The 25,193-nt window shown below is 42.9% G+C and overlaps 1 protein-coding gene across 2 annotated transcripts in view; it reads right to left on the reverse strand.

Annotated features, from left to right (window-relative positions):
• CLUAP1 (clusterin associated protein 1) overlaps positions 1-25,193 on the reverse strand; it is a 187,208-nt gene that overhangs the window by 161,081 nt on the left and 934 nt on the right. For both annotated transcript variants that reach the window (XM_026659814.2, XM_026659813.2), the window contains exons 2-5: positions 23,536-23,647; positions 20,764-20,848; positions 11,612-11,791; positions 8,255-8,350 (exon numbers count right to left, since the gene is read on the reverse strand). In XM_026659814.2, the coding sequence (XP_026515599.1) occupies positions 8,255-8,350; positions 11,612-11,791; positions 20,764-20,848; positions 23,536-23,647 (473 nt within the window). The remainder of the gene's footprint in view (positions 1-8,254; positions 8,351-11,611; positions 11,792-20,763; positions 20,849-23,535; positions 23,648-25,193) is intronic.

Raw genomic sequence — 25,193 nt, forward strand, 5'->3', positions numbered from 1 at the left:
CGAGGAACCGGCCGCGGACATGATCCCATCCTCGGAGTCCACGGTCAGGGGTGGGGTAGTGGTGGCGGCCGCTCCCAGGATGGAATGCAGTGCCTCGTAGAAACGGGATGTGTGGGGCTGGGATCCGGAGCGTCCGTTAGCCTCTTTGGTTTTTTGGTAGCCTTGTCTCAGCTCCTTGATTTTCACGCGGCACTGCGTTGCATCCCGGCTGTAGCCTCTCTCTGCCATGGCTTTGGAGATCTTCTCGTAGATCTTAGCATTCCTTCTTTTGGAGCGCAGCTCTGAAAGCACGGACTCATCGCCCCACACTGCGATGAGATCCAAGACTTCCCGATCAGTCCATGCTGGGGCCCTCTTTCTATTAGATTGCACGGCCATCTCTGCTGGAGAGCTCTGCATAGTTGCCACTGCTGCTGAGCTCCCCTCGATGTCCAAAGAGGAACTGAGATTCAAACTGCCCAGACAGGAAAATGAAAATGAATTCAAATTTTCCCGGGGGTGTGGCTGGTCAGAGCATCCGAGCTCGGACTGCTGTCCAGAGCGTCAACAGAGTGGTGCACTGTGGGATAGCTCCCGGAGCTATTACCGTCGATTTCCATCCACACCTAGCCTAATTCGATATGGCCATGTCGAATTTAGCGCTAATCCTCTCGTTGGGGAGGATTACAGAAATCGATTTAAAGAGAGCTTTATGTCGAACTAAATGGCTTCCTGGTGTGGACGGGTGCAGGGTTAATTCGATATAACGGCGCTAAAGTCGACATAAAAGCCTAGTGTAGACCAGGCCTAAGACAAACAAGTTTGTTTACATTACAGGAGTTAATGCTGCTTGCTTCTTATTTACAATGTCACCAGAAAGCGAGAACAGGCATTTGCATGGCACTTTTGTAGCTGGCATTGCAAGGTATTTACAGGCTAGATATGCTAAACATTCGTATGCTCCTTCTTGCTTCAACCACCATTCCAGAGGACATGCTTCCACGCTGATGACGCTCATTTAAAAAAATCATGCATTAATGAAATTTGTGAATGAACTCTTGGGGGAGAATTGTAGGTCTCCTGCTCTGTGTTATCCACATTCTGCTATATGTTTCATGTTATAGCAGTCTCAGATGATGACCCAGCACATGTTGTTCGAATGCTTTCACTACAGATTTGACAAAATGCAAAGAAGGTACCAATGTGAGATTTCTAAAAATAGCTACAGCACTTGACACAAGGTTTAAGAATCTGAAGTGCCTTCCAAAATCTGAGAGAGACGAGGTGTGGAGCAGGCTTTCAGAAGTTTTAAAAGAGCAACACTCCAATGCAGAAACTACAGAACCCGAACCACCAAAAAAGAAAACCCTTCTGCTGGTGGCATCTGACTCAGATGATGAAAATGAGCATGCATTGGTCCACACTGCTTTGGATCGTTGTCGAGCAGAACCCATCATCAGCATGGAAGCATGTTCTTGGAAGGGTGGTTGAAGCATGAAGGGACATCTGAACCTTTAGCGCATCTGGCACGTAAATATCTTGCAACACCAGCTACAATAATGCCATGTGAATACCTGTTCTCACTTTCACGTGACATTGTAAACAAGAAGCGGGCAGCATGATCTCCCATAAATGTAAACAAACTTGTTTGTCTGAGCGATTGGCTGAACAAGAAGTAGGACTGAGTGGACTTGTAGGCTCTAAAGTTTTACATTGTTTTGTTTTTGAGTGCAGTTATTTTTTGTACATAAATCTACATTTGTGAGTTCAACTTTCATGACAAAGAAATTGCACTACAGTACTTGCATTGGGTGAATTAAAAATAAAAAAATTGTTTTTTTAAATAGTGCAAATATTTGTAATGAAAAAATAAATACAAAGTGAGAACTGTAGATTTGGGTGTCCTACAAATCTGATTAAGAAAATCTAGAAGGATCAAATCCTTTAACACACCTGCCTGCACTGAAAGGATCACTTGAACACCATATTCACCTTTAATTCATATTATTAGTTATTTGTATTACAATAGCACCTAGAGGCTCCAACTGAAATCAGGACCTCATTGTGCTAGGTGTTGTATAGACATATACTAAAAGATAGGTCAGGTCCCAAAGAGCTTACAATCAGGTCATATCTACACTTACAAGCTTACAGCGGCACAGCTGTACTGACACAGCTGTGCCATTGTAGGAGCGCTCATGTAGCCGCATTATACCGACGGGAGAGAGCTCTCCCATCAACATAATAAAACCTGAGAGTCTCCTGCCAACACAGCACTGTGCACATGAGCGCTTATGCCGACAAAACCTATGTCACTCGGAGGGTCGGGGGGGGTGTTTTTTCACACCCCTGAGCAACAAAAGTTTTGCCGACCCTGGCCTAAATGGACAAGACAAAGGGTAGACGGGGGGGAGGCACAGAGAGGTGAAGAAGACTTACCTACGGCCACCCAGCAGGTTAATGACAGAACCAGGAACAAAATCCAGCTGTCCTGAGTCCCAGTCCAGTGACCCATTGACTAGACCTTAGTATAACACTTTGCATTTTATTGCAATTTTCATCAGAGAACCACAAAGTGTTTTATGGGTTACTGTCTAAGCCTCCCAATAGCCCTAACAGGTAGGGAAGTATATTATACCTATTTTACAGACAGGTAAACTGAGGCAAGTGTCTGCTAAATTTGAATCCTCAACCCCAATTTGCTGGAATAGAGAATTAAGTTTTTGTCTCGTGGCTACTGCAAAGGTGGGACGAGGATCTCAAATACTCAATTTTTCCTCAGCCTCTGTTTTTTTTAAGTTCTCGCTCAAGAATAACTAACTCCAATACCTATCCATGCTGCTGCTCAGAGCTTTCCCAAGCAACAACATAAGAGTGAAACTGACATGAATCTTGGCAGTTTTAGTTCTACCTACAGGATTATAAGTAGCTGCAAATAAAACAAATAAAAGCTGTAAATAAAACATAAAAATCCATATTTATGAGATGTGTGTTTTATCCACTCTTCTATATGGCTCAGAAACATGGACGACTTACGCCAAACATACCAAAAGACTAAACAGTTTTCATATCAGATGCTTGCATAAAATTCTTTGAATAAGATGGCAAGACAGGGTGACAAATGTGGAAGTATTAAATCATGCTGGTATGTCATTCATGGGGATGTTGATTAGTAAGAAAAGACTCAGATGGCTTGGACATGTCAAGCAAATGCCAGATTACAGGATCCCGAAGAGTGTGCTGTTCTCTGAAGTTTGTAGAGGGTCTAGAAAGAGAGGCAGACCGCTGCCCAGATTTCAGGATGCTTGCAAAAATTATTTAGTATCCTTTGAAATATCTGTGGATTGGGAAAGAGGTACAGAATTCCACTCTGGTTGGCAGAACCAGCTTCTAGATGGAGCGAGGCATTGCGAGGGGGACTGGATCAAGCTTTGTGATGACTAGTGTCAGAGGACGAAAGAATCTGCTGCTCAGATTCAGAGCACTGCTAGTGCGTGGGTGTGCCCTACCTGTGGACGGGACTGTCATTGCACATCGTACTCTGCAACCATCAAAGAACTCATCAGTGCATACACCTTGCTGTGTAAAGAGCAACAGTGCCACTGAAATAAAACTGACCAGTATTTTGTTAATTTCATGGTATAAACAGCAGCAGAGTTGTCTGTGTGCAGACTTGGCAAGGCAACACTTACATTTGGTTCACCTTTGAAAGGTCATCTATACAGTTGTATGGGCTGGAATTTTTGTTTTGTAAAATGGCAGCTTAGATACTGCAAAACTTAATAGTTTCAGCTGGATAATAGTTTCACAGGAAAAGCTCCCCAAGGACTAGTGGTGAGTGAATTTTTCAAGCCTTACTGTAATTCTAGATATTCTTTAAGTAACAAAATATATGGTCATTAAAGAATAAGGGACTCCAATTAAAAATCAGCTGCTGTGGTGCTGCTTTTATCCTACAGGAATTATAATGGTGCTGACCATTCAAATGAATGAGACATCAGGACATACAGTAGACAGGAAGTCAAAATGCACTGGAGTTCTATAGGCATTCCCTGAACGTATACCAGACATTCTGCAGCTCTAATGGAGGTGACGAAAGCTGCATTTTGTTTTCAATGCCTTTGAATATAATTTTAATGCTCAGACAAAGCAGCCTTTGAAAAAATAAATCACTGTCACAGCCTTTATAAAAGAAAACAAAAAATACCGTGCAGTTTGGAGTACAAGATACATAAAACAATCTATGTGTATAACTACCACAAGAGAAATAATGACAAAAAACAAGCAAATCCAATGGAAAGTTAGTCAAGTCAGTTTGTATCAACAGAGGTCAGCTTTTAATTTGAAAAATATTTATTTTGCTATATTCAATGTCCAAGAGGCTAAAACTAGCCGTACGCTTATGTACCAGACTTTGGATTGAAGCAGCACTCCTTAGTTTGGATGGATCCCTCAGAAAGTCAGAACTGGCCCAAATCATTAGTAACAAAACATGCGAGGGCTTTTCTAGTGCTACTTGGAAGTTTTCTTTGGGCTGTCACTGTAAAGCATCATGCCTTTAGGATATAAACTTATCCCTAATGAGGCACAGGCCATCTCTCACCTGACAGGATTTCTTAAGGACAACAAGTTTAATCTATAAGACATCTGTGCAGAGCATAAACCTTGCATTTATATAAAATTGGCTAGTCCCAGGTAGAGCAATGAGTCATTATGCCATCGGAAACATATGGTCTCTACAGGATATAATAATTCACACCCTTCTGGAAACTGCACCTTTAAAGAGGCTTCCAATGAAGAGAGCTCTTGATGGGCCCAATGAGAGGGGGTTGCACTGGAACACTCACTCATCCCTGATTTTCACTTCACACATTCGTCACTCTGCTCTTGGATATGTCCCTCATTAAGGGCCCAACCTTGAAGCTAAATGGACTTCTAAAAGCTGTGATTTGGCCAAAACGATTAAATTATTCCCAATTTCAAAGCAACTGCCAAGTGCTCTTTTAAAATTCTCCCTAAAAATTGACAAACTCTTGACATTTTAGCTGTCTGAGTTGTGTGGAGATGTGTGCAGACCAAAGCAGCTTAACCCTTTGAACTCAGTCGCCAATGCATTAGCCAGGTGCCTTGTGAAATCTGTTTCCATAGCCAAGGGATTAGACAAATATACTGTGGGGAAATGAGGTGTGTAAAGTTTTTGTTTTATTTTATTAACATTTCTGGAATACAAATGAGCTCTGTTTTGCATCATGTTTTCATGGAAATTTAAGACACTTTGAAAAATGGTAGACATTTTTGTAGCTCCACTACAGCTCCTGAAAATATTTTTATCCTCCAGTGAAATGCTATTTTGTTATTCTTACACCAATTCTTCCCCTAGACTTTCTGGGCTACCAAGCACTCCGACTGGTATCGCACAACCTCTATCAGAGGATGATTCAGGCATTAGTGTCTCTTTAACTGAGGAAAATGATATATCAATGAGCATCTGCTGCTCTTCCTCCTATAGTCCTCATCTGAAGGATCCAAGCAGGTGCCATGCTTGGCAGCTGGAGGTGGTACAGTGGCCTTCCTGAAAGATGATGGAGTCAGAAACCCAGGCCTAGAGGAGGACGCTGAAAGTGACCTGGTAGTTTGAGGGATACCCCACAATGCCCATAGGGCCAAAAGGGATAAACATAAGATTCTGGAAACCAAGGAGAAAGGTCTTTTTTTACAGATCTGTGGGGATGATGGACAGATTCCACTGATGAGTGTCAGCCAGGAGTAGGAGATGGCAAAAGCTTCCAGGGGAGGCCAGCACCAAGGTCGGTAACAGGGATGGTACTGAGGTCAGCACTGAGAGACCATCCTGTTGCAGGAGGGGAGAGTCCAGTACTGACAGGCAAAGTAGGTCCCTGGCTGCCATGGGTGCCTGAGGAATCAACAGTATTGTCAGGAGGAGTGCCATCATTATTGATGTCACATGTGCCAGTCGTCATTGGTACCACACATGGGCCACTGACATCAGAGATACAGATGATATGGACAGTACCAACTTCAACAGTACCAACAAGGTCCATTCTGGATTGAACGGTGCTGGAATTGAGTGCTGCAGTTCAGATGGTACTGAGGAGTCACACTCTGGGGCTCTCACTCTTACCTGGGTACTGGAGGGCTTACGAGAGCCCTTATCAACCAACATATGGTGGCAGGAGTCCCCTTGAGAGGTTGAGGAGCCCTTCTTGGGTTTCAACATAGTTTTTCCTTTCAGAGAGCTAGAAAAGTTGGTGACCATGGAGGAAGGCCCTGGGGAAAGAGAACAATGCCTCTTCTCTCTGCAAGTCTTTAGGGCTCATTTAACTTTGTCAGAGTCCGTAGAGATAGAAGGAGCAGCCAGGACACTTCTCCCCACCTCCTTCTCCCACTTGCCTCCGGCTCCTCCTCACAGCTGCCCCACACGTTCTGCTCTATTTGCTCCATGGCATAGATGGCTGGTGAAAATATTCTTTAGGGGTGGGGAGGGCTAAATAAAATAGTCATGTCGTGCTCTCAGGTGTGTGTGACAGGGTTCCTGTTTCTGTCTTGGCTCAGTGCAGGGGGGAGGCCCTGGAATCGCACTCAACTACCCGAGCTCAAAGCTGACAAAGTATATGTGGATGCATACTGATGAGTGACAGAAAAGAGACTACACCAGTACAAAAAACAACCTCGACAGATATGCAACTTCATGAAGTTCTACATTACATTAGGGGAGGCTGGCCTAAGCATCTGAAGGAAACTAAAGAAGTCACAAGAGACTACTGTGCAGTGCATGGACAATTACGTGAGTCAAATGCCATGAATGGGCCAACCAGTCAGTGTGGTGGTCAGGCATTGGCAAGGAACTAACAGACCAATACAACACAAAGAACCTTTCATAACAACACCCTACCAGACAGACCTTGGAAGAGACTAGCTGCAAATTTAAGCATATTCACAGGACATCATTACCTGGTCATCGTGGACTGTTTTTGCTCACTTCAGTATTCCAAAAACAACGAGTGATGGACAACGGACTACAATTCACTGCAATGGAATTTAAGTCATTCTGAACAAAATATGATTTTGACCATATTACTAGCAAACCACATTACCTACAAGTGAATGGAAAGGCCAAGAATGCTGTACAGCCAACAAAATCCTACAGGAAGAAGATCCACTCCTTGCTTTTCTGAGTTACATATCAACACCAATAGCAGCTACTGGATATAGTCCAGCACAACTCCCAATGGGAAGATGACTCTGTTCTAATGTTCCAACTTTAAAAAAGCACCTATCTCCAAAGTGGCTAGTCATGAAGAGAGTAGCCAAATTGGATAAAAAGGCTAGAAGAGCTTATCAACACTTTTACAACAGACATCACTCAGTAAAAGAATTGCTGGGTCTAGAACCTGGTGACTGTGTTCCTTTCAAACTGGATGAAGAAAACAGATGGACAGCTCCAGCTGTTGTAAAGAAAAGGAATTTAGCACCCAAATCATATATGTGATCAAACAGACAGTGGAGAGTTCAACAGAAACCATCAGCATCTACAGTTTATTCCTCAGACAGAACAATCAACATAGCAAACCTCACAGATGGCAGACGCAGAACAAGACGACGACGACTCAAGGATTCTGGACTGACCACAACCAGTTATTGCAACTAATATACAGCCTGATGACCAAGTTGTCATGCTTTGGGTGATGTAATTAGGAAACCAGTACAATTCAGAGACTCTTAGCAGACTGATAAATACTGAACCTCAAAGACAGCGTGATAATGTAAATATTGCAAATGGTAGGAATGTAGATCTTAAAGGGGGAGATCTAATGGAATGCTAAACTGTATTATATTAGGTGGCACTGCATGTAAAATACCTTATTTAAATGAACCTGAGACATACCTGGCAGAGTATTAAAGAATCTTATGATGAACGCATCTGGTGTGTCTGTAGCCAGTTCACATCTGGTACAGGAACATGACAAACTGTATGTACACACTGTTACTGATTTAAGTTCTCAAGCAGTTCTTTACAAAGCATTTCAGTTCACCTCTAAACACAAACTGGCAAACCGTTATTCTCTTGGGCTTATTATAAGTAATAATATGAACGAGAAGCTGGGTAACCCATCTGACCTTGCTCCACTCACACATGGAATCTACATCTGATATATTCATTGCAGCTGTTGGAATCGCTCATTCACACTTGTTTCTCTCTCTACATTTGCAGCATATGGTGAATCAGAGTTCCCTTTCTGCAGAGCATACTTACCCTCAACTCCACCTCTTTGCCAAGTAAATCATACAAAGATGCTCCTCTGGATGTGATTTCTGAAGCAAGCTGCCTGGCTGCCTTCAAATCAGCAATCTAGAAGAACAGCATCAAAAATCAAACAATGGAAGAGTCTCTTTGCCATCACAAAGAAAAGTTGTGACAGGTTTTGTCCCTTTTCAAATTAAAACCATATGTGTGACTAACATGGTGCCTGAATCTCTCCTAGGCTACATCTACACTACACACCACCGGTGGCAGCATGGAGGGTATGTGTAATTACACACTGCAGGGAAAAGCCAGCTGCGTCCACACAGCAGTGTGTAGCTACACGTCAGTGAAATGCTCCAGCAAGGGAGAGACAACAGGGGAAAGCTTCAGCATCTCCCTGCTGCCGGAGTCCTTTCTTGTCACAGGGAGGGCTCCAGCAGCAGGGAGCCGGGGGAGCCTTCCCCCCGTTGGAGTCTTTCTTTGCTGAGGGGAAAAGCTCCAGCAGCAGGGACCTTTCCCTACTGCTCCTCCACTGCTGGAGCCTTTCCCTTTCACAGGGAAGGGCTCCAGCAGCAAGGAGCTGTTGAAGTCTTTCCTGGCTGCCAGAGTTTCTCCTTGTGGCAGGAGAAGGCTCCAGCAGCTGGGAACTGGCGAAGCCATTCGCACCTGCCAGAGTCTTTCCCTGTGGCGGAAAGGGCTCCAGCAATGGGGAGCTGGCAGAGCCTTTCTCCACTGCCCCTCTGCTGCCTGTCTTTCCCTGTGACAAGTCTTTCCCTACGGTGGGGAAGGGCTCCAGCAGCAGGGAGGCAGCAGGACACTACATGGCTAAAAACAGCAGTGTAGAGGCGGAAGAATGGCTTGGGTGAGCACAGAGCCATGTAGGATATGTACTCGCATAGATACCCACATCCTTCAGGCATGTCTGCACCATTCTTGCCTAAGCTATGCCTCACCGGCTACACCTATTTATACATGTTCTGGGGGGATACAAGGGAATGTACACTACATGCCACCAAAAGAAGCATGCAGTGCAGACGTCCCCTTAGAAAGCCTGTTCCAAAGCCCACTGGAATCAACAGGAGTCTTTCCACTGATTTTAATAAAGTCTGGATTATGTCCAATCTGTATAAACTTCTGAAGTGAAATCTGGCCACATTGAAGCCAATGGCAAAATTTCCAAAGCTAATGGCAAAACTCCACAAAATTAGGATTTCTCCTCTGGCCTGGGCAATTGGGTAACTATTGCAAACCCACTGGAAACTGATCATTTTCACACAGATGACAGAAAGGTGTCCTAGGTTGGAAGAACAATTAAAGTAATGTATACTAATAATGTGTCATTTGGTTTCCCATTTTCTCAAAGCACCGATGTAGTATTAATTTTGATGGTCTATATGGGCACATAGAGTCAAAGGTGTAAACATGACGCTCTCACTAACTGAACCGTTTAAACAAGGTTCAGGGTTTGGTACATAGAGACCTCAGACTGTCTAGTATCACTGTTAAAAATATTGTAACCTTTTATTGAAGATACAGAGAAGAAGAGAAAAGAGGTTAAAGCATTTAAAATGTAAATGTAATGCATTAAGTAAGGCTTTCATTTTAATAACATCCCTTGTTCCCTTTCCTTCTAGCTAGAGGGAGCTTTCACAAGGAACACCCCGCCCCAGCCCACCCCTCACTCCCATTTGACAGTGTTTTGTTGTTATTAAAGACGATAATAGTTCCTTTTTGGGGAAAAGAAAATGTTAAGATGAGCTTGAGTTCTTGTAGTTGAAGTCCAATCCCATTTCTAAAAGGCATAAGACAAACACACACAAGATGAAAGAGAACAGCAAAGACAGAAAATGCACTTTCCTTCTCTGGTGTTGACTTTCACTTGCAATCTTACTGCTGGAAAAAAAAAAAAAAAAAAAAAAACAGACACAGCACACGGTTTTATCAGCCACTCCAAGACCTGGCTCAGGTGGTTGAGGGCACTACTTTTATCTGCCTTTTTAGTACCAGACTCACAACAGTGCTGCAAAAGATGCAGTCTTGGCTGGCTAAGCCAGACTCTTATTAAACAGTAGGCAAAAGGAGAGAGATAGGAAAGAAAAGAAATAAGGGTGGGAAGGAAACGGACACACAAGGGGGGGGAAGGTGATAAAGACTCACATCTCAGGTGGTATTTGGGATTTAGCCAAAGTCGGTGGAGGTGGCTACATCATCTGGGTCCCTCTCTCTGACCCAGTCTGCTCAGGACATCTTTCAGGATCAGGCCAACAAAGGCCCAACAGCGTTATGGTAGATCCTGAGGTGCCAGGAGATGGGAGGTGACAGCCATGATGGTAACGCTCACAAGGCACCAAGAGATAGGAGGTGAAAGCTCACTGTAGCCACTGTTGGCAGACAGCTTCTTCTTGATTTCCACCCCCCAAAGTCTTTTCTTCTAGAGACCCCAAAAGAGAGTGACAGGTGGAATAGCCCATCCTCTCATCATTTTGTCCACCTATTAGGCCTAATTTGCAACACACCAATCTGGGTTAATTGATTTCCAATCCCACGCTTCTCTTGCTTATCAGGCCTGATTTTAATAGTCCTTGAGTTATATTAATAGGTCTTTTTTGGACTAATTCAGTCTCTCTCACTTGTTTACCTTTTCCCATCAACATTTGTTATTATTGGCTATCATGACATTTTATAAACTTTCACTCACTTTTCAAGTTTGGGCCTACAAATTTGCTCTATTATTACAATACTAACACAGGAAGCACACAACAGGCTACTCCAAGATAGGGAGAAGTTTCTTAAAGAAAATTCTATAATATCACCTGACACATTAATGTAGCATAATCATTGCCACTTTTAAAAGAAAAGTATTATTCCTTCATCATAAACAAATACATTGATAGGACTTCTCCTATTCAGAGAGTATCTGTGTTCTGTTTTTCCTTGGTATTTGTGGAGCAATTTCTATTTTAAATGCTTCTATAGGTCCTGATGCACTGCCCAATAAATTCAAGGGAAAGACTCCGATTGACTTCAACAGGCACTGGTTCAGGCCCATATTGCAGCGAGTACTCCCCATGCTTCTCCAACACAATTATGCCAAATCACTTCAATTCTGCCCTGCCACGCTCCCTACTATTCCAGTCCTGCTCCAAAGCAGAAATGACCAATTCTGTACTAAACTTCAATACCATTATGAGCCAAGTTTTTCTTGGGATTAGATAGGGACCAAATGTGTCACAGCAGGTAAACTTAGGAAGGGAGAGTTTGAAAAGAATGTACTAATGCATACATTCTGTGCGTAGGCTTATGAGGCAAATGGATTTGGTTTCCATGACTACAAAAAAAAAAAAAAAAGAATCTTATTTTCCTTACTTTTGAGCCAAGGTCAAACTTGAATTTGCTGCTTTCTTCCTCGGACACTGAGGTGGTCTCCATTCCTTTGGTTTTCATGGCATTGTAAAGCACAGAAGTTATTTTTAACAGCTCCTTCACTGCATAGCCGTCTGCTTGGTAAAGCTTCTTTGTGTTGAGCTTTATATGAGCTTTGGTAGCCTGTTGGAAGAAGACACAAAGAAATATTTCAATCCATTATAGAGAATAGATTGTCAATTCCCTAGTCAAACATTTTCTTAAAAGTATTTATTTTGGTATCATCATGCTCGTCTATACATAATTGAAACTTTCAGCTCAGGAACATGGGATTTTTCAAACAAGGATAACATACATACACCTTTTGAGAGTCATAACATTTCTGGACACTTATAAAAATGAAAAAGCTCAAATCATCCACTAATTCTCTCAGAGTGAAAGTCACCCCTGTGCAGAGGGCCAGCAAAAATCCTATGTACCACTTACATCTCCAGTAAACTTAACTGGGACTTAAGTGCATAGGCCTGGTGCTGATCCTCTGCACGGAGATGAATTTCAGCCTCAGTGAATTACTGTAATTAGATCAATTACCCTAATAAAATGTCTCCTCTTCCAACAGGTTTTTTTTCAGATTGATAGTTTCTCTCTTAAATTTATTAATATCAAAAGAGGGAATAATTTGTGTCCCTTTCTCCTCTATCCCCCTACATGCACAGATATGCATACAGACAGGTATGGAAATAAACTACAAGATTCAAATAATGGATTTATATACCTTTGATCTTGTGACAGACCCAGACCAGTGGGGTATAGGAGTCTGGTAGAGGGCAAATATACTGGTCACTGGATGAATAGTTTTCTGTTCCCTAAGTGACCAGAGAAGGGGCTGCACTAGAGTAATCAGGAACCTGCTAGAACCAGTTAAGGCAGGCAGGCTAATTAGGACACCTGGAGCCAATTAAGAAGAAGCTGCTAGAATCAATTAAGGCAGGCTAATCAGGGCACCTGGGTTTTAAAAGGAGCTCACTTCAGTGTGTGGTGTAAGTGTGAGGAGCTGGGAGCAAGAGACGCAAGGAGCTGAGAGTGAGCTGCTGGAGGACTGAGGAGCACAAGCGTTATCAGACACCAGGAGGAAGGTGTTTGGAGGAGGCCATGGGGAAGTAGCCCAGGGAGTTGTAGCTGTCATGCAGCTGTTACAGGAGGCACTATAGACAGCTGCAGTCCACAGGGCCCTAGGCTGGAACCTGGAGTAGAGGGTGGGCCTGGGTTCCCCCCAAACCTCCCAATTGACCTGGACTGTGGGTTCTTCCAGAGGGGAAGGTCTCTGGGCTGTTCCCCAACCCACATGGTGAATCTCGGAGGCAAGAAAATCCGCCAATAAGCGCAGGACCCACCAAGACAGAGGAGGAACTTTGTCACAATCTTTATTTCAAAACACCAAAACTGAAGTGATGCAGTGCCTTGGGAAATAGCACTCCAGTGGCACAGAGAAGGAGATATACTTAATTCTTGGAATTTCCTCTGGGATGATGTTCAGACCCACAGACAGGATGAGTTGGTGCAAAACAGCAATTAAAACTGCCATTCACTCTTGCTAACCCAACAAAAAGCCATTATTGTCTAAAACTTTGTTTCTCCTGAGAAATAAAAATCAACAAACTGTAAATAGCTAAATGGCTTAAGATTCTTCTCTCTTTGCATCTGGACTGCAATCAAAATTTACCTCCTTTAAGAATACTAGGTGGTAGAAAGAGGTTTCCCATCCAAGCCTAACAAGCATCCATGGGTATTAAACTTCACTTTCACCATTAGGCCCTAAGCTAGGTGTGCTGAAGCATGTACCAATCTTTTATGTGATTTTTATATCCCAAATTGAACCTACCACAGGTAAAATCCAATGGGCAACAAGTATGAAATTGTTCAAAAATTTTTTTTTTAAACTTAACGTTTTATTTGCAATTTTTTTAAGTGCTACAGTTTTAGTTGGACCTGTACCAGGCCTCACTACACAATCCTCACTTAGGCAAAATGCCCTTTGAAAGTAAAGGGAATTTTTCCTGGGAATGGATTGCTGGATTGAATCCAGTGTTTGCACTCTGCCCCAGCTCTTAAAGGAAGAGCATCAACTTGAAATCTAGTCAATTTTTTAAAAAGCATTTTCAGGCCCCAGACCTGCTAGAGTGCCCTGCCAATTTTTGTGGCTTTGCAATCAGATTTTTTTATTTTTATAAATGTTTCCCTCACCCTGTTACTGTGTGAAAGGCCCACAAAAAGAAGAGAGGAAACTGACAGACTGACTTTGCAAGGAAAACTGTGAAAATGGCTGACAAATGAGGCCAAGGTTTCCAGAAGGATTTTTAGTGCCTTCAATTTTGGGTGTTCACCCAATTAGAGTAGCAAAAAATCACTGGTCACAGTATCCTCAAATGCACTAGTAAGAAAAGCAAAAAAACCTAGATGGTTTTTCCCTTCAGTTTCTTTCAGCTGCAGGAATCTTAGGAGTTAATCATAATAACAGCAGGTATAAAATTTTCAGACAGAAGTGTGATTATTAAGTTGACAGTGTCCCTTTAACACCTATTCCACAAGGGAAGTTAGAACACCACATTACAAAGAGCATTGTTATAGATGGGAATTCCAATTTCAGTTCACTCAAAACACGGGGGGGGGGGGGGGAGAGGAAATCAATGTCTAGTAAAAGGAAAAAATGTATTTTCCTTGGTGACTGTTCTCTCTCTCTCTCACACACACGTTCTCAGCCCATTTGGACAGGAAAACATATGACTGAAATAACAAAATCATTGGCAAACAGATCAACAGCTTTTCCTGATCCACTAGTTTAAAAAAGGCACAAAAATGGCTTCACAGCACCATTACATAACGTCTCCATTTTTTCTAAGAACTTACTGTATATGTTTAATTTCAGTCACATGCAATTAAGACAAAAGCAGAACGAAAACCACCACAAAGCGGGGTCGATAGACAAGAGGTTGGGTTAGGGTTTTAAAATGTTCTCCAGGCCTTAATGTGTAAGACAACTTATGGCAAGTTAAAAAAAGCTTGTCTCTTCAGCCCATTTGTGCATTGGCATCACTATGCTCTGTTTAAATGACAAACATAGAATAGAATATTGGTTAAATCAAAAGTATCAATTTTCCCATATCTCATTGACTCTCCATTTAGTAGATTTAGATCTCTTCAGGCAGAGTCAATATTGTCGACTCAATCTACAGACATAGTCACTAGAGAGACTCTAGTCCAGGGGTGGGCAAACTATGGCCCGCAGGCCAGATCCGGCCCCTCAGGGCTTTGGATCTGGCCCGCGGGATTGCCTCCCGTGGCACCGCGGGCCCCGTGCCGTCTCAGAAGCGGCCCTCAGGCGGGGGGGGGAGCAGAGGGCTCCACGTGTGTTGCTCTCGCCTTCAGGCACCGCCCCCTGCAGCTCCCATTGGCCGGGAATGGGGAACCCTGGCCAATGGGAGCTTCGGGGGAGGTACCTGGAGCTGCGGCAAGAGCAGCGCACACGGAGCTCTCCTCCCCTTGTCCCCCAGAGGCCACAGCGCTTCCTGGAGTGACACGGGGCCGGGGACAGGGCAGGCAGGCAGGGAGCCTGCCCTGGCCCAGGTGCGCGCCGCTGCCACCCCGGAGCTGCTTTAGGTAAGCGGTGCCGGGCCGGAGCTCGAACTCCTCCTGCACCCCGCCCCCCAACTTCCTGCCCTAAGCCCCCTGCCTGCACCCCAACTCCCTGCCCTGAGCCCCCTCGTACATCCCGCATCCCCTGCACCCCAACCCCCTGCCCTGAGCTCCCTGCTGCACCCTGCACCCCTGTGCACCCCAACCCTGAGCCCCCTGCCACACCCCACACCCCGCCTGCACCCCAACCCCATGCCCTGAGCTTCCTGCTGCACCCTGCACCCCTGTGCACCCCAACCCCCTGCCCTGAGCCCCCGCTTCAACCCGCACCCTTCCTGCACCCCTGCCCTGAGCCCCCTCCTGCATTCCACACCCCTCCTGCACCCCAACCCCCTTCCCTGAGTCCCCTGCCGCATCCTGCACCCCTGCCCTGAGCCTCCTCCTGCACTCCAAACCCCTTCTGCACCCCAACCCCCTTCCCTGAGCCCCCTCATACACCCTGCACCCCTCCTCTGCCCCAATCCCTTGCCCTGAGCCCCTTCCTACACCTCACACCCCCTCCCACACCCAGCACTCCCTCCTGCACCCCAACCCCCTGCCCCAGCCCTGCATACAATTTCCACACCCAGATGTGGCCCTCGGCCCAAAAAGTTTGCCCACCCCTGCTCTAGTCATTCACTACTAGATCAAAAGGCTGAGAAACGGACCACAAAGAGCTGAAGTCAGATTCCCCCATATGGCAGAGGGTTGCACACAGCAGAATTTTAAAAAAAAAAAATCATTAGCTCAGATGGAAAGGCTGAATTAACAAGTTAGGAGAGTAGGGGTATAGAACAGAACCACTAACAGAATTTAAATAAAGTAGAATGTAATCAAACACCACAATAGAGAAATCATACAGTTATTCTGCTTAGTCTGGAAAGGATTTGCTCTAGTTACATTTTTAGGATGATTAATGATGTCTGATATTCTTCTTTAATGGAGTTAGGTACATTTGTCTCCATATAAATCTTCCATCTAATTATAGATGCTAGAGGTTATTAGCTATTGGCGAAGATAATTGTGTGTCCCATGCACAACAGGAATTACTGAAGAAACATCTTCAAGTCTTTCCCATTCTAAGAAGTAGAGGAAACACCTGAGCAGAGAGTCTGTTTATTGAAGAACCGCAATAATTCCTTTATTACCCTGTAAAATGAATTGCAGACTTTTAGCCATGGGGTTATTTAGCCACTCTTATTTCATCCCCTGTAAAGTCTGTATTATTATTGTGTAAAGCCTTTAGGGATACACTGATATGAAGTATCAGGGGGTAGCTGTGATACACTGATATGAAGAATGGTCTGAAAAGCATATTATTAAAATGATTTCTGATTTCACCCTTCTCTTTCCAAATTGTACTAGGCTCAGAAAAGGAACTTAAAACTGCTGAATCTATGGTTGTTCTTCACCTCTAATGATGCTCCAGGGCTTAGAACTGTAAGATATGGAAAGGTTACACATTCTGCACTCAGTAGAATTAAGAACTGAGAACTAATTATCCATATGTAAGGCTGCGAGTTTGTCACAGAGGTCACGGAAGTCACGGATTCCATGACATTCCAGGACCCCCTGACTTCTGCAGCAGCCAGGCCAGCTGCACCAGCCGCTGCTGGGGCACTCTTGGGCCACCATGCCCCTCTCCCAGAGCAGCAGCAGGAGTTTGGGTTTGGGACGGGGCTCAGGGCTGGGTATTGGGGCACGGGAGGGGGTGAGGGTTCTGGGCGGCGCTTACCCAGGGGGCTCCCTGTAAGCGGTGACATGTCCTTCCCTTAGCTCCAGATGGCTCCGCACCCTGCCTCTGCCCTGAGCACCAGCTCCACGGTTCCCAGCCAATGGGAGCTATGGAGCCGGCACTTGGGGCGGAGGCAACACGCGGAGCTATATGGCTGCACCTCTGCCTAGGAGCTGGGGGAGGGACATGTCACCGCTTCCGGGGAACCTCAAGGAGCCAGGTAAGGAGCCTGCCAGCCACGCCAACCCCTCTCCCAGCACCAGCAGCAGTCCTGGGCCACACGCCACTGCCTCCACCCCCCCACAGCACCAGCGGGAGTCCCGGGCTGCCCCCCACAGAGCACCCGTGGCGCCCCCGGGCCATCCCCCCCTCCCAAGCACCCGCAGCACTCCCAGGACTACCGCTCCCCCCACCCCTACCCCCAAGATTTAGTCAGGGGTATATAGTAAAAGTCATGGACAGGTCACGGGCCGTGAATTTTTGTTTACTGCCCGTGACCTGTCCATGACTTTTACTAAAAATATCCATGACTAAAACATAGCCTTGTCCATATGTAATCTAAGGGCAAAATCTGGCTTTATGGTCACTTCATATTTCAAAAAGCTTCAAAATTAGAGCCCCAGAAAAAAGTTTCAACTGACAGCTATCCATAAAGAAAGATCAGGCTGGAGACCTTCTCAAGTCAAAAACTCACCATCCAGGCATAAGAATCTGAGCATCTTTGTGAAGTACAACTCATTTTCCTGTATAACACTCCTTCCAACTCTCTCAATATGTTTACCTCCAGCACAGTACAATTCCCTGCTAAGGACATCCAACACCATAGCTACAGACACTAGCAGCCATTGGTGACCAACATGTGGTTCACGCTCCTTAGCCCAGAAACACATTTTTACCAAGCCCCACTGAGTGAAAGGCCAAGCTCTAAACATTCAGGCTTAGCTCACTTATTTAGTTCAATGTTGCGCTGGAACAGCTGGTCAAGATTCACTTTGCTGAAATTCCTACTTCTTCATTGCTGCATGATATAACCATGGTTCAGTGCTCCAGACTGAAACTGCGGTGTAGTTTGTGGTGTGAGCTGCACTTTGTGGAATTTTGCTCCTGAGTGAGTGTGAGGAAATGGACTAGCTGACCTAATACTGTCCAATTCTGGGCTGAATCACAGAAGGCCCAGCATAGGAAGTGTAGCCTGGCAGACAGGAGGGGTAAAGGCTTCACACCACTTCTGCACAATCTTCAGACAATAAAAAAAACTACTTTGACCTTCTCAGTGAGTCCATTGCACAGAGCTTTGTGAACGATCCTGTTCTCCAAACTAAAACAGATAGTAGATTCCACAGCACAACTTTAATATACTGGCAGAGAAGAGCAGATGGGAGGAGAGGATAACTAAACACGAATATTAACTGACTACAGAAGGGGCCCCTCAGCATCTCACTGATACCTTCACTGGTACCTTTTCATAATGCCCTCAACTTCCCCATGTATGTTTTTCGGTCAGCAACTCTACTTACTGGTGCCCTGATGCTCCTACCACAACAAAGCATGAGAGTCCATTCCTGTTCAAAAGGGATGCAAGACCAAGCATCTACCCCAGAATTCTTTCATAGTCACTTTGCTAGGCTCCTTATTATGATTAGGCTTAGATATTTATCAGCAAATGTCAATTCTCTGTAGAGACAAGGTGGGTGAGGTAATATTTTCTACTGGTGAAAGAGACAAGCTTTCAGGCTTACACAGAGCTTCTCTTCAGTGTACACATACACACATGCGCGCACACCCCATCCCCCGATAAAAGTGTACAGATAGGCAAAGTAAGAAAAATGCTGCTTGAAAACTTATGAGTGTTTGATTTAAGGATATTTATCTTGTATTTTGACATGTGATGTTGACAGTTTGTGGCTTAAGGTTATGAAGCTTTACCTTTTTGAATCTCAACATCTACTTTCATTGACTAACTATTGTCTTACCCCCTTTCTGCCAGACCCCCTCATAATTTTCCACAACTGTGAAAATTTAAATAAATAAAAATCAGAAAAAATGCTTACAAACATCAAAATTATCCACTGAAATTATAAAATAAAAATCTAATTCTTCCAAGCCTAATTATGATTTACAGCAGACGCCTTCCTTCCCGAGTGTCTTGTAAGGAATAAAAAAAAATAGGCTAAGCAGCTATGAAAAAAATACATTATAACTAAAATAGCACCCTATTTTATGTCTGGGAACAAGTCAAGCAGGAAGGAAAATAAAATGAGAAGTAATGTCATGCATCCATAGGGGGTGTAGAAAGTGAGGAAAAGGGAGCAATTCAGATGGCAACTTTTTACCTAGCCTGCCTGTGTTGGGTTTTTTCCAGTCCAAATATAACATACTATTGCTACTGTCTTTATACTGTACTGCTGGTGGTACTGCTCACTGCTTATGCTCATTACAATCCACTTTCAACAACATAATTGAATGCAAGATGTGTGATCCCAACAAGGAAAGAGGGGAACTCTGCTGAAGCAAAGCAGGGAAGAGAGATTGTGTTGTAGCATAAAGGTTACCTGCAGAACCACCCAAAATGTTTGTGAGACACTCAGACACTATGGTGATAAGTACTGTTGAAAAACCTCCTAATCTACTGACAAATAAAAGGTCACGGCACATTGCTTGACAGCCAGGTCCTCTGGAATTCCATGACACTTCAGGGGAGAACCCTGTGTTCAAAAAAATCATTTGGTCCAGTTACTCCAGTACAGTCCTTATACAGAGTGGCTGCGCATCTTATATTTTAAGAGACAACCCTTATTTAGTGTCTAATATCCTTCAATATGTATCCAATAAGCAGTAACCACAAAGCATTTGATCTGATAAAAAGTATGCATTCAGACAATAAACAAAAACAGGATCACACTGAGATACAAATATTGATTTTAGACCAGAACTAAAACATCGTCAGGCCCTGTGTTTTTCACAGAGCTCTGCTATTTTCTTGATATGTAGGTTGTTACCCTACTACAGAATCAGGCATAAAATGTTAGGAGAGAGATGGTCATATTTGTTACTGAGCGCATCCAAAAATCCACTTTGTCATTTTTGTTAAGAAAACTTGATTTTTGCATGTTAGCTTTTTGAAGTGTGAAAAATTGATAGGAGGTTGCACATGAATATTGCTTTATGGGCTTAAAGCTAAGTAGTTGTTAAAACTCCAATCCTACCAAGATTTACTCATATGCTTAACTTTACGTGATGTGAGCAGTCTCATCCAAGTCACTGGCTGGCCTCATTCATGTCAATAGCAACACCTCCATTGAGTTTCATCCAGTGACTGCAATGGGGCTACTAACATCATGTAAAAGTTAAACCTGTGTTTAAGTTTTTGCAGGATCAGGGCCTTTGCTTGAATTAAGATTTATTCAAATATCAACTGCAAGTAAATCTCTCTCTCTGGCTCTCATTGTTTTTTGATTCTACACTGAATATCAAGTTTAGCTCTAGCAAAGATGTCTTGCTCTATGATAGGTTGTATCTGGCCATTTCAAGACATTACAGAAATGATAGGAACTGTTTTGAAATCTAACCAGAAAGTACAGGAATATAATACATACTTAGCCACATATTACCAGGGAAAATCAGAGAGGGTCAAAAGAAAAAGCATTAGAGGCCTGATCCAAAGCCCACTGAAGTCAAAAGAAAAATTCCTTTTGACTTCAGTGTGCTTTAGATCAAACCCCAAATGAGTTTGCTTAAGCAGACTCACCATAAACTGAGCTACTGCCTTAATGAAGAAAACCCGGTCCTGCTCTGTCTCAACATCAGAAGGAACATCGGTCTGAGGTTCATATCTACAGATGGGAACATTAATTGAGTCAGAAAAGCAACATGCATGAAGTATTAAACAGGTAAAAGCCAATACAATTATGTGGCAAATTCAGACATCATAAAGATCCTGCAAACCAAATTTTCAGCCCCTGATGCAGGTGGAGATACAGTAGTTAAGTGTCTAGGATCTGGAATGTATAAATTAGAATGTCATAAAAATTGCACAAGCCATAAAGCATGAGCCATCTTTGCAAAAGAAGTTTTAAATTCAGGTTTTGAAGCTGTCTTTTGGCTCAGTTTGTAAGAACAGCCAAACCTAGCTGACTCACCCAAATCAATTTCAAAGCTTGGACTCAGGCTTTAAATCAATGGAATATTTCTGACGAGAGATTATTTACTGTACTATGTCAGTTTTTCAAATTGCAAGTCACACAGATAAACCAAACTCATCTTAATCAGATCTGACTATGACTTAAAAAAAAAAAAGCCTTTGATTAACTGAACATCCCTAATCTTCCAGAGATCTGCTAAAATGATTAGCAGTAAAATGGTTAATAAAACAACAACATTTCCATTTAAAATATCGCCATGAAAGTAAACACCCCCTTTGAAATGAACAAGGACAGTTGAGATGTCTCACAGCTATCATTTTAAGCAGACTAAGGAAGATTACTTCCAAACATAAACCAAACTGAAGAGTTATCTTTGCAAGACTAGAAAATGTTTTACATGAAAGTTTAGATTTTAGAGCATATTTACAGCAATTAGTGGGTTCTTCAGCAAAGTCTCTAGCCACAAAACAGAGAAAAACACAGGGCCCTGATTTATAGTTAATATTGTCCCTAAAATAAACATTTTTGCTTCACTAATAATATATTAATATTTTACATTTTATAGCATCTTTACAAACAGCACCACTAGAACACAGCCATCTCTGGAGTGGAGGTTACCAACCAACTGGTCCACAGTACACTATATACCAGTACACTTGGGAAGAGGAAACTAGGGAAATCCTCTACTTCCTAACTTTTATGGAAAGTGCCATGGGATCATTAATATCCAGACAGAACCTCCACTTTAAAATCTCATTTGAATTCAAAACAAGTGAAGTCTAAATTAACCTCTCTATCTTACAATACAGTTATAAGACTCCTGGAACCAGGGAAAGCTGGTTTATTGGGTACCTGGTACAATTTGGTTAGTTTCCTAGCTGCTTAGGATGTAAATGCGGCACTTCACTTAAAAGCAGAGTACTTCCAATCACCTTATAATATACACGTGAAAGCACTTTATACTGTTCAGCTTAATTGGATGAATACTCTTACACCTTTTTTGAAAAGCAATACCTTTTTGTGTAATGAAATGTCTTTTTCACTGCTCTGTTCTCCATCTCTTGGAGAGATGGAGAGACAATTCATTACTTTTGTTTTTAAATTTGAAGGGAAAAAGGCAAGTAATTTAAAAACCAAACTTAGGGGGAAGGGGAAGCATTGTTAACGCTTCACAAGCTCAGATATGAATATAAATGTTTTAATCAAAACTTTTTTATTAGTTTTAAACAGTCCTACAATACTTGCAGCCCAAAAATTGCAGCATTGAGCTAGTGCACAATAGCCAGAAAGCTATAATTACTTGAAACTAACCATAAACCAAGTGAAATGCAAAAAGTAAGCAAGCAGCAACAATGGTCATTGTTAAATTTCTGCCCATTGTGATATTGTAAGGTATCATTAATTGAAAAAGTAAGAAATGTTCTCTTTTCATACACACACACAGGGAACATTTTAGTACTTTTTGATATTGATGATATAATTAATGCATTATAAATACACACACACACACACATACATAGCTTGATCCACCATTGCAGTTTCACAAGTGTTTGAAGCCAATAGCATTACACCAACGTAAAGCTATACTAAAATGGTACTAGACCAGGCCCATGCTCCCTGATGGGTTCCTTCTCCATTGCCTTTCATTGTGGGCAATGTAATAAGTCAGAGGAAACAGAATTAATTAAGGAAAAACCATTACTGCACGTTTCAAACACTGATCTCCTCTTACACGTAGAACATTATTTGTGACTCTTTTTTTTAAAGTATGAGCCTGTTCTGTAAAGTTTGGGCAAAGCCTTAGTCGCAGGAATAGTTTTTAAAAGAACCAGTGGGGCTGAACTCAGTCCAAGGGAGAGATGGAGAAGATCCCACTTCACTCTACAAAGAATACTTCTAGAGAAGACTATGTTTGAAGGTAGTCTCAATTAGTCCTCCACTGCCTGACTTTAGCTCCTGCAATGCAAGCCTCATGCTCCATGTTTGCTACAGAATCTAAGGAATATGGAAATTCACACTGGTGAATGGGGAAGGGGACTCAAGAAGAATACACTCTTTATTTTTTGTACCATTCCTTTAGTTTATCCTTTATCTACATTATTTTCCTCTGGAAATATCAGTTTATTATATCCATGACACATAGAGACCACTGAAGCCACAAGCTTGATATTTAAAATACCAACTTAATTACCATATGTTCCTCCTATCTGGCACTCAGAACAGTAGAGCTCTCAAAATGACTAAACTTCAATTTCACCAAGTTCCTCTTTAAGTCACTCAGTACAACTCCACTCCAAAACATCAGTTCAAATGGCTCTCCAACTTCAGGTCTAGTAACTGACTTGACATTTTTTCTTGCACTGAAATAAAGCACCAACCTTTTGCATAGCCAAAGAAGCATCTCTGAAACCAGCATGAAGTTTGGAGTGCGGAAATTCTCCATAGAGATGAGTCGGGGATATCCCAGAGCCCTCATCATCTCAGTAAAATCTGAAAGACAAACAACAAAAACAATTCTTTCTTTTTACTATAGTCAGCAAAGATGCTCAAGTCCCACAACGCACTGTTTATGTTTACTAATATACACACTGTGCTAGACTGAATCTACATAGAATTCATGAAGTGATCAAGGAAAAAAGTTAAGACCAATTTACCAGGAAATTATCTTTAACAGGCAAAAAAAAGATGACTTTTCAAATGAGAAATGTTTCTAATAACTGAAATGTTAAAATAAAATCAACTAAGGATTTCAAACATCCCCATTGTCATGTATAACAACAATGCTCTCCCAGCTCCTGTGGATGGAGCACTCAACCACAGGAAGGAAGCCTTTCATCATCCTGCAGCAAACCCTCCCAGTTGCCCGAAGAAATGGCATTGAGCATCTCTAAAGAAAGACATACAATAGTCTTTACCTGAAGGAACTGCACTAACACAAGAAACTACTTGCCCACCTACGCCGATACCTTCCTTCGATAGAGGGCATTACCTGATGTTTCAGAGAAAAGCTTAAAAAAACAAATACAATGCACCTGACCAGTTGTTCAATGCCCAATAAGGGAAAGAGGGAGAAGTTTCCTCCAGACTCCTGCACATTACAGCAGCCACTACAAAAGGTCATGTACCAGCAGTATCATAATGTAAACCTACAGCAACATGATGGTGCATCGAAATATGGGACCAAAACTGACAGTGAGACCCACAGGTATCTCACAAGTCCTGGGATCATTGTCCCGAGAAAATCAGTATAAAACCAGAAATACTGGGAATGAGTAGAGACCCTTTGCAACCTGGGTGTCTACAACAGCTTGAACTCACTGTCTGTCCCATATTTTGTAGGTTCAATCCGATTTTCACAGGATGACATATCCTGCATATTTGGAGCCTATATAGACTCCACAATATATCATCACAGCCAGATGCGGAATTATGGTGTGGTGACTTTTTGACAGATGAGAATTTGTTGCGGTAGTGCAAACAGTGTGAGGATGCTACGTGATGTCACTATGATGCAGCATGGTGAGATTTTCATGCTGCGAGACACATGATGATGTCACAATGTGACAGAATTAGGATATGAAACAAAACTGTGTGTGATAAACCTATGATATAGCACAATAGCACAATGCCATCTGAATATGCCCCATAACAGTGCAATACAAAGGAATGACACTGTGAAACAATGTTACAATTCAGTGGGCGAGGTGCTCAGATGCCAAAATGTACTGTGTTGCTACTATATGGTGACAGCAGGCTGTCGTGCAATCACAGCATGAGAGAGCACAACAATGCCACACAATGGTATGTCATGTCACAAGATACAGCATAACAAGAATAGACAGGAAGAGAATGCTGCATCAGGTGGGGCTGAGCTTTAGCCTGATGACGGCAAGATACAGTATAATGGAGCAATGTGATGTCAGGAAGCTATGATGAGGAATGATAATGCTATGTGATAATGTGAGTGTGTGTGGCAATGGGGTGGGTGTGTGGTGACAGTGTGGGGTGGTGCAGTACGATGACATGGTGATGGCAC

Source organism: Terrapene carolina, unplaced genomic scaffold, assembly GCF_002925995.2.
Source record: "Terrapene carolina triunguis isolate 2854851 unplaced genomic scaffold, T_m_triunguis-2.0 Scaffold695, whole genome shotgun sequence".
Classification (NCBI taxonomy): Eukaryota; Metazoa; Chordata; order Testudines; family Emydidae; genus Terrapene; species Terrapene triunguis.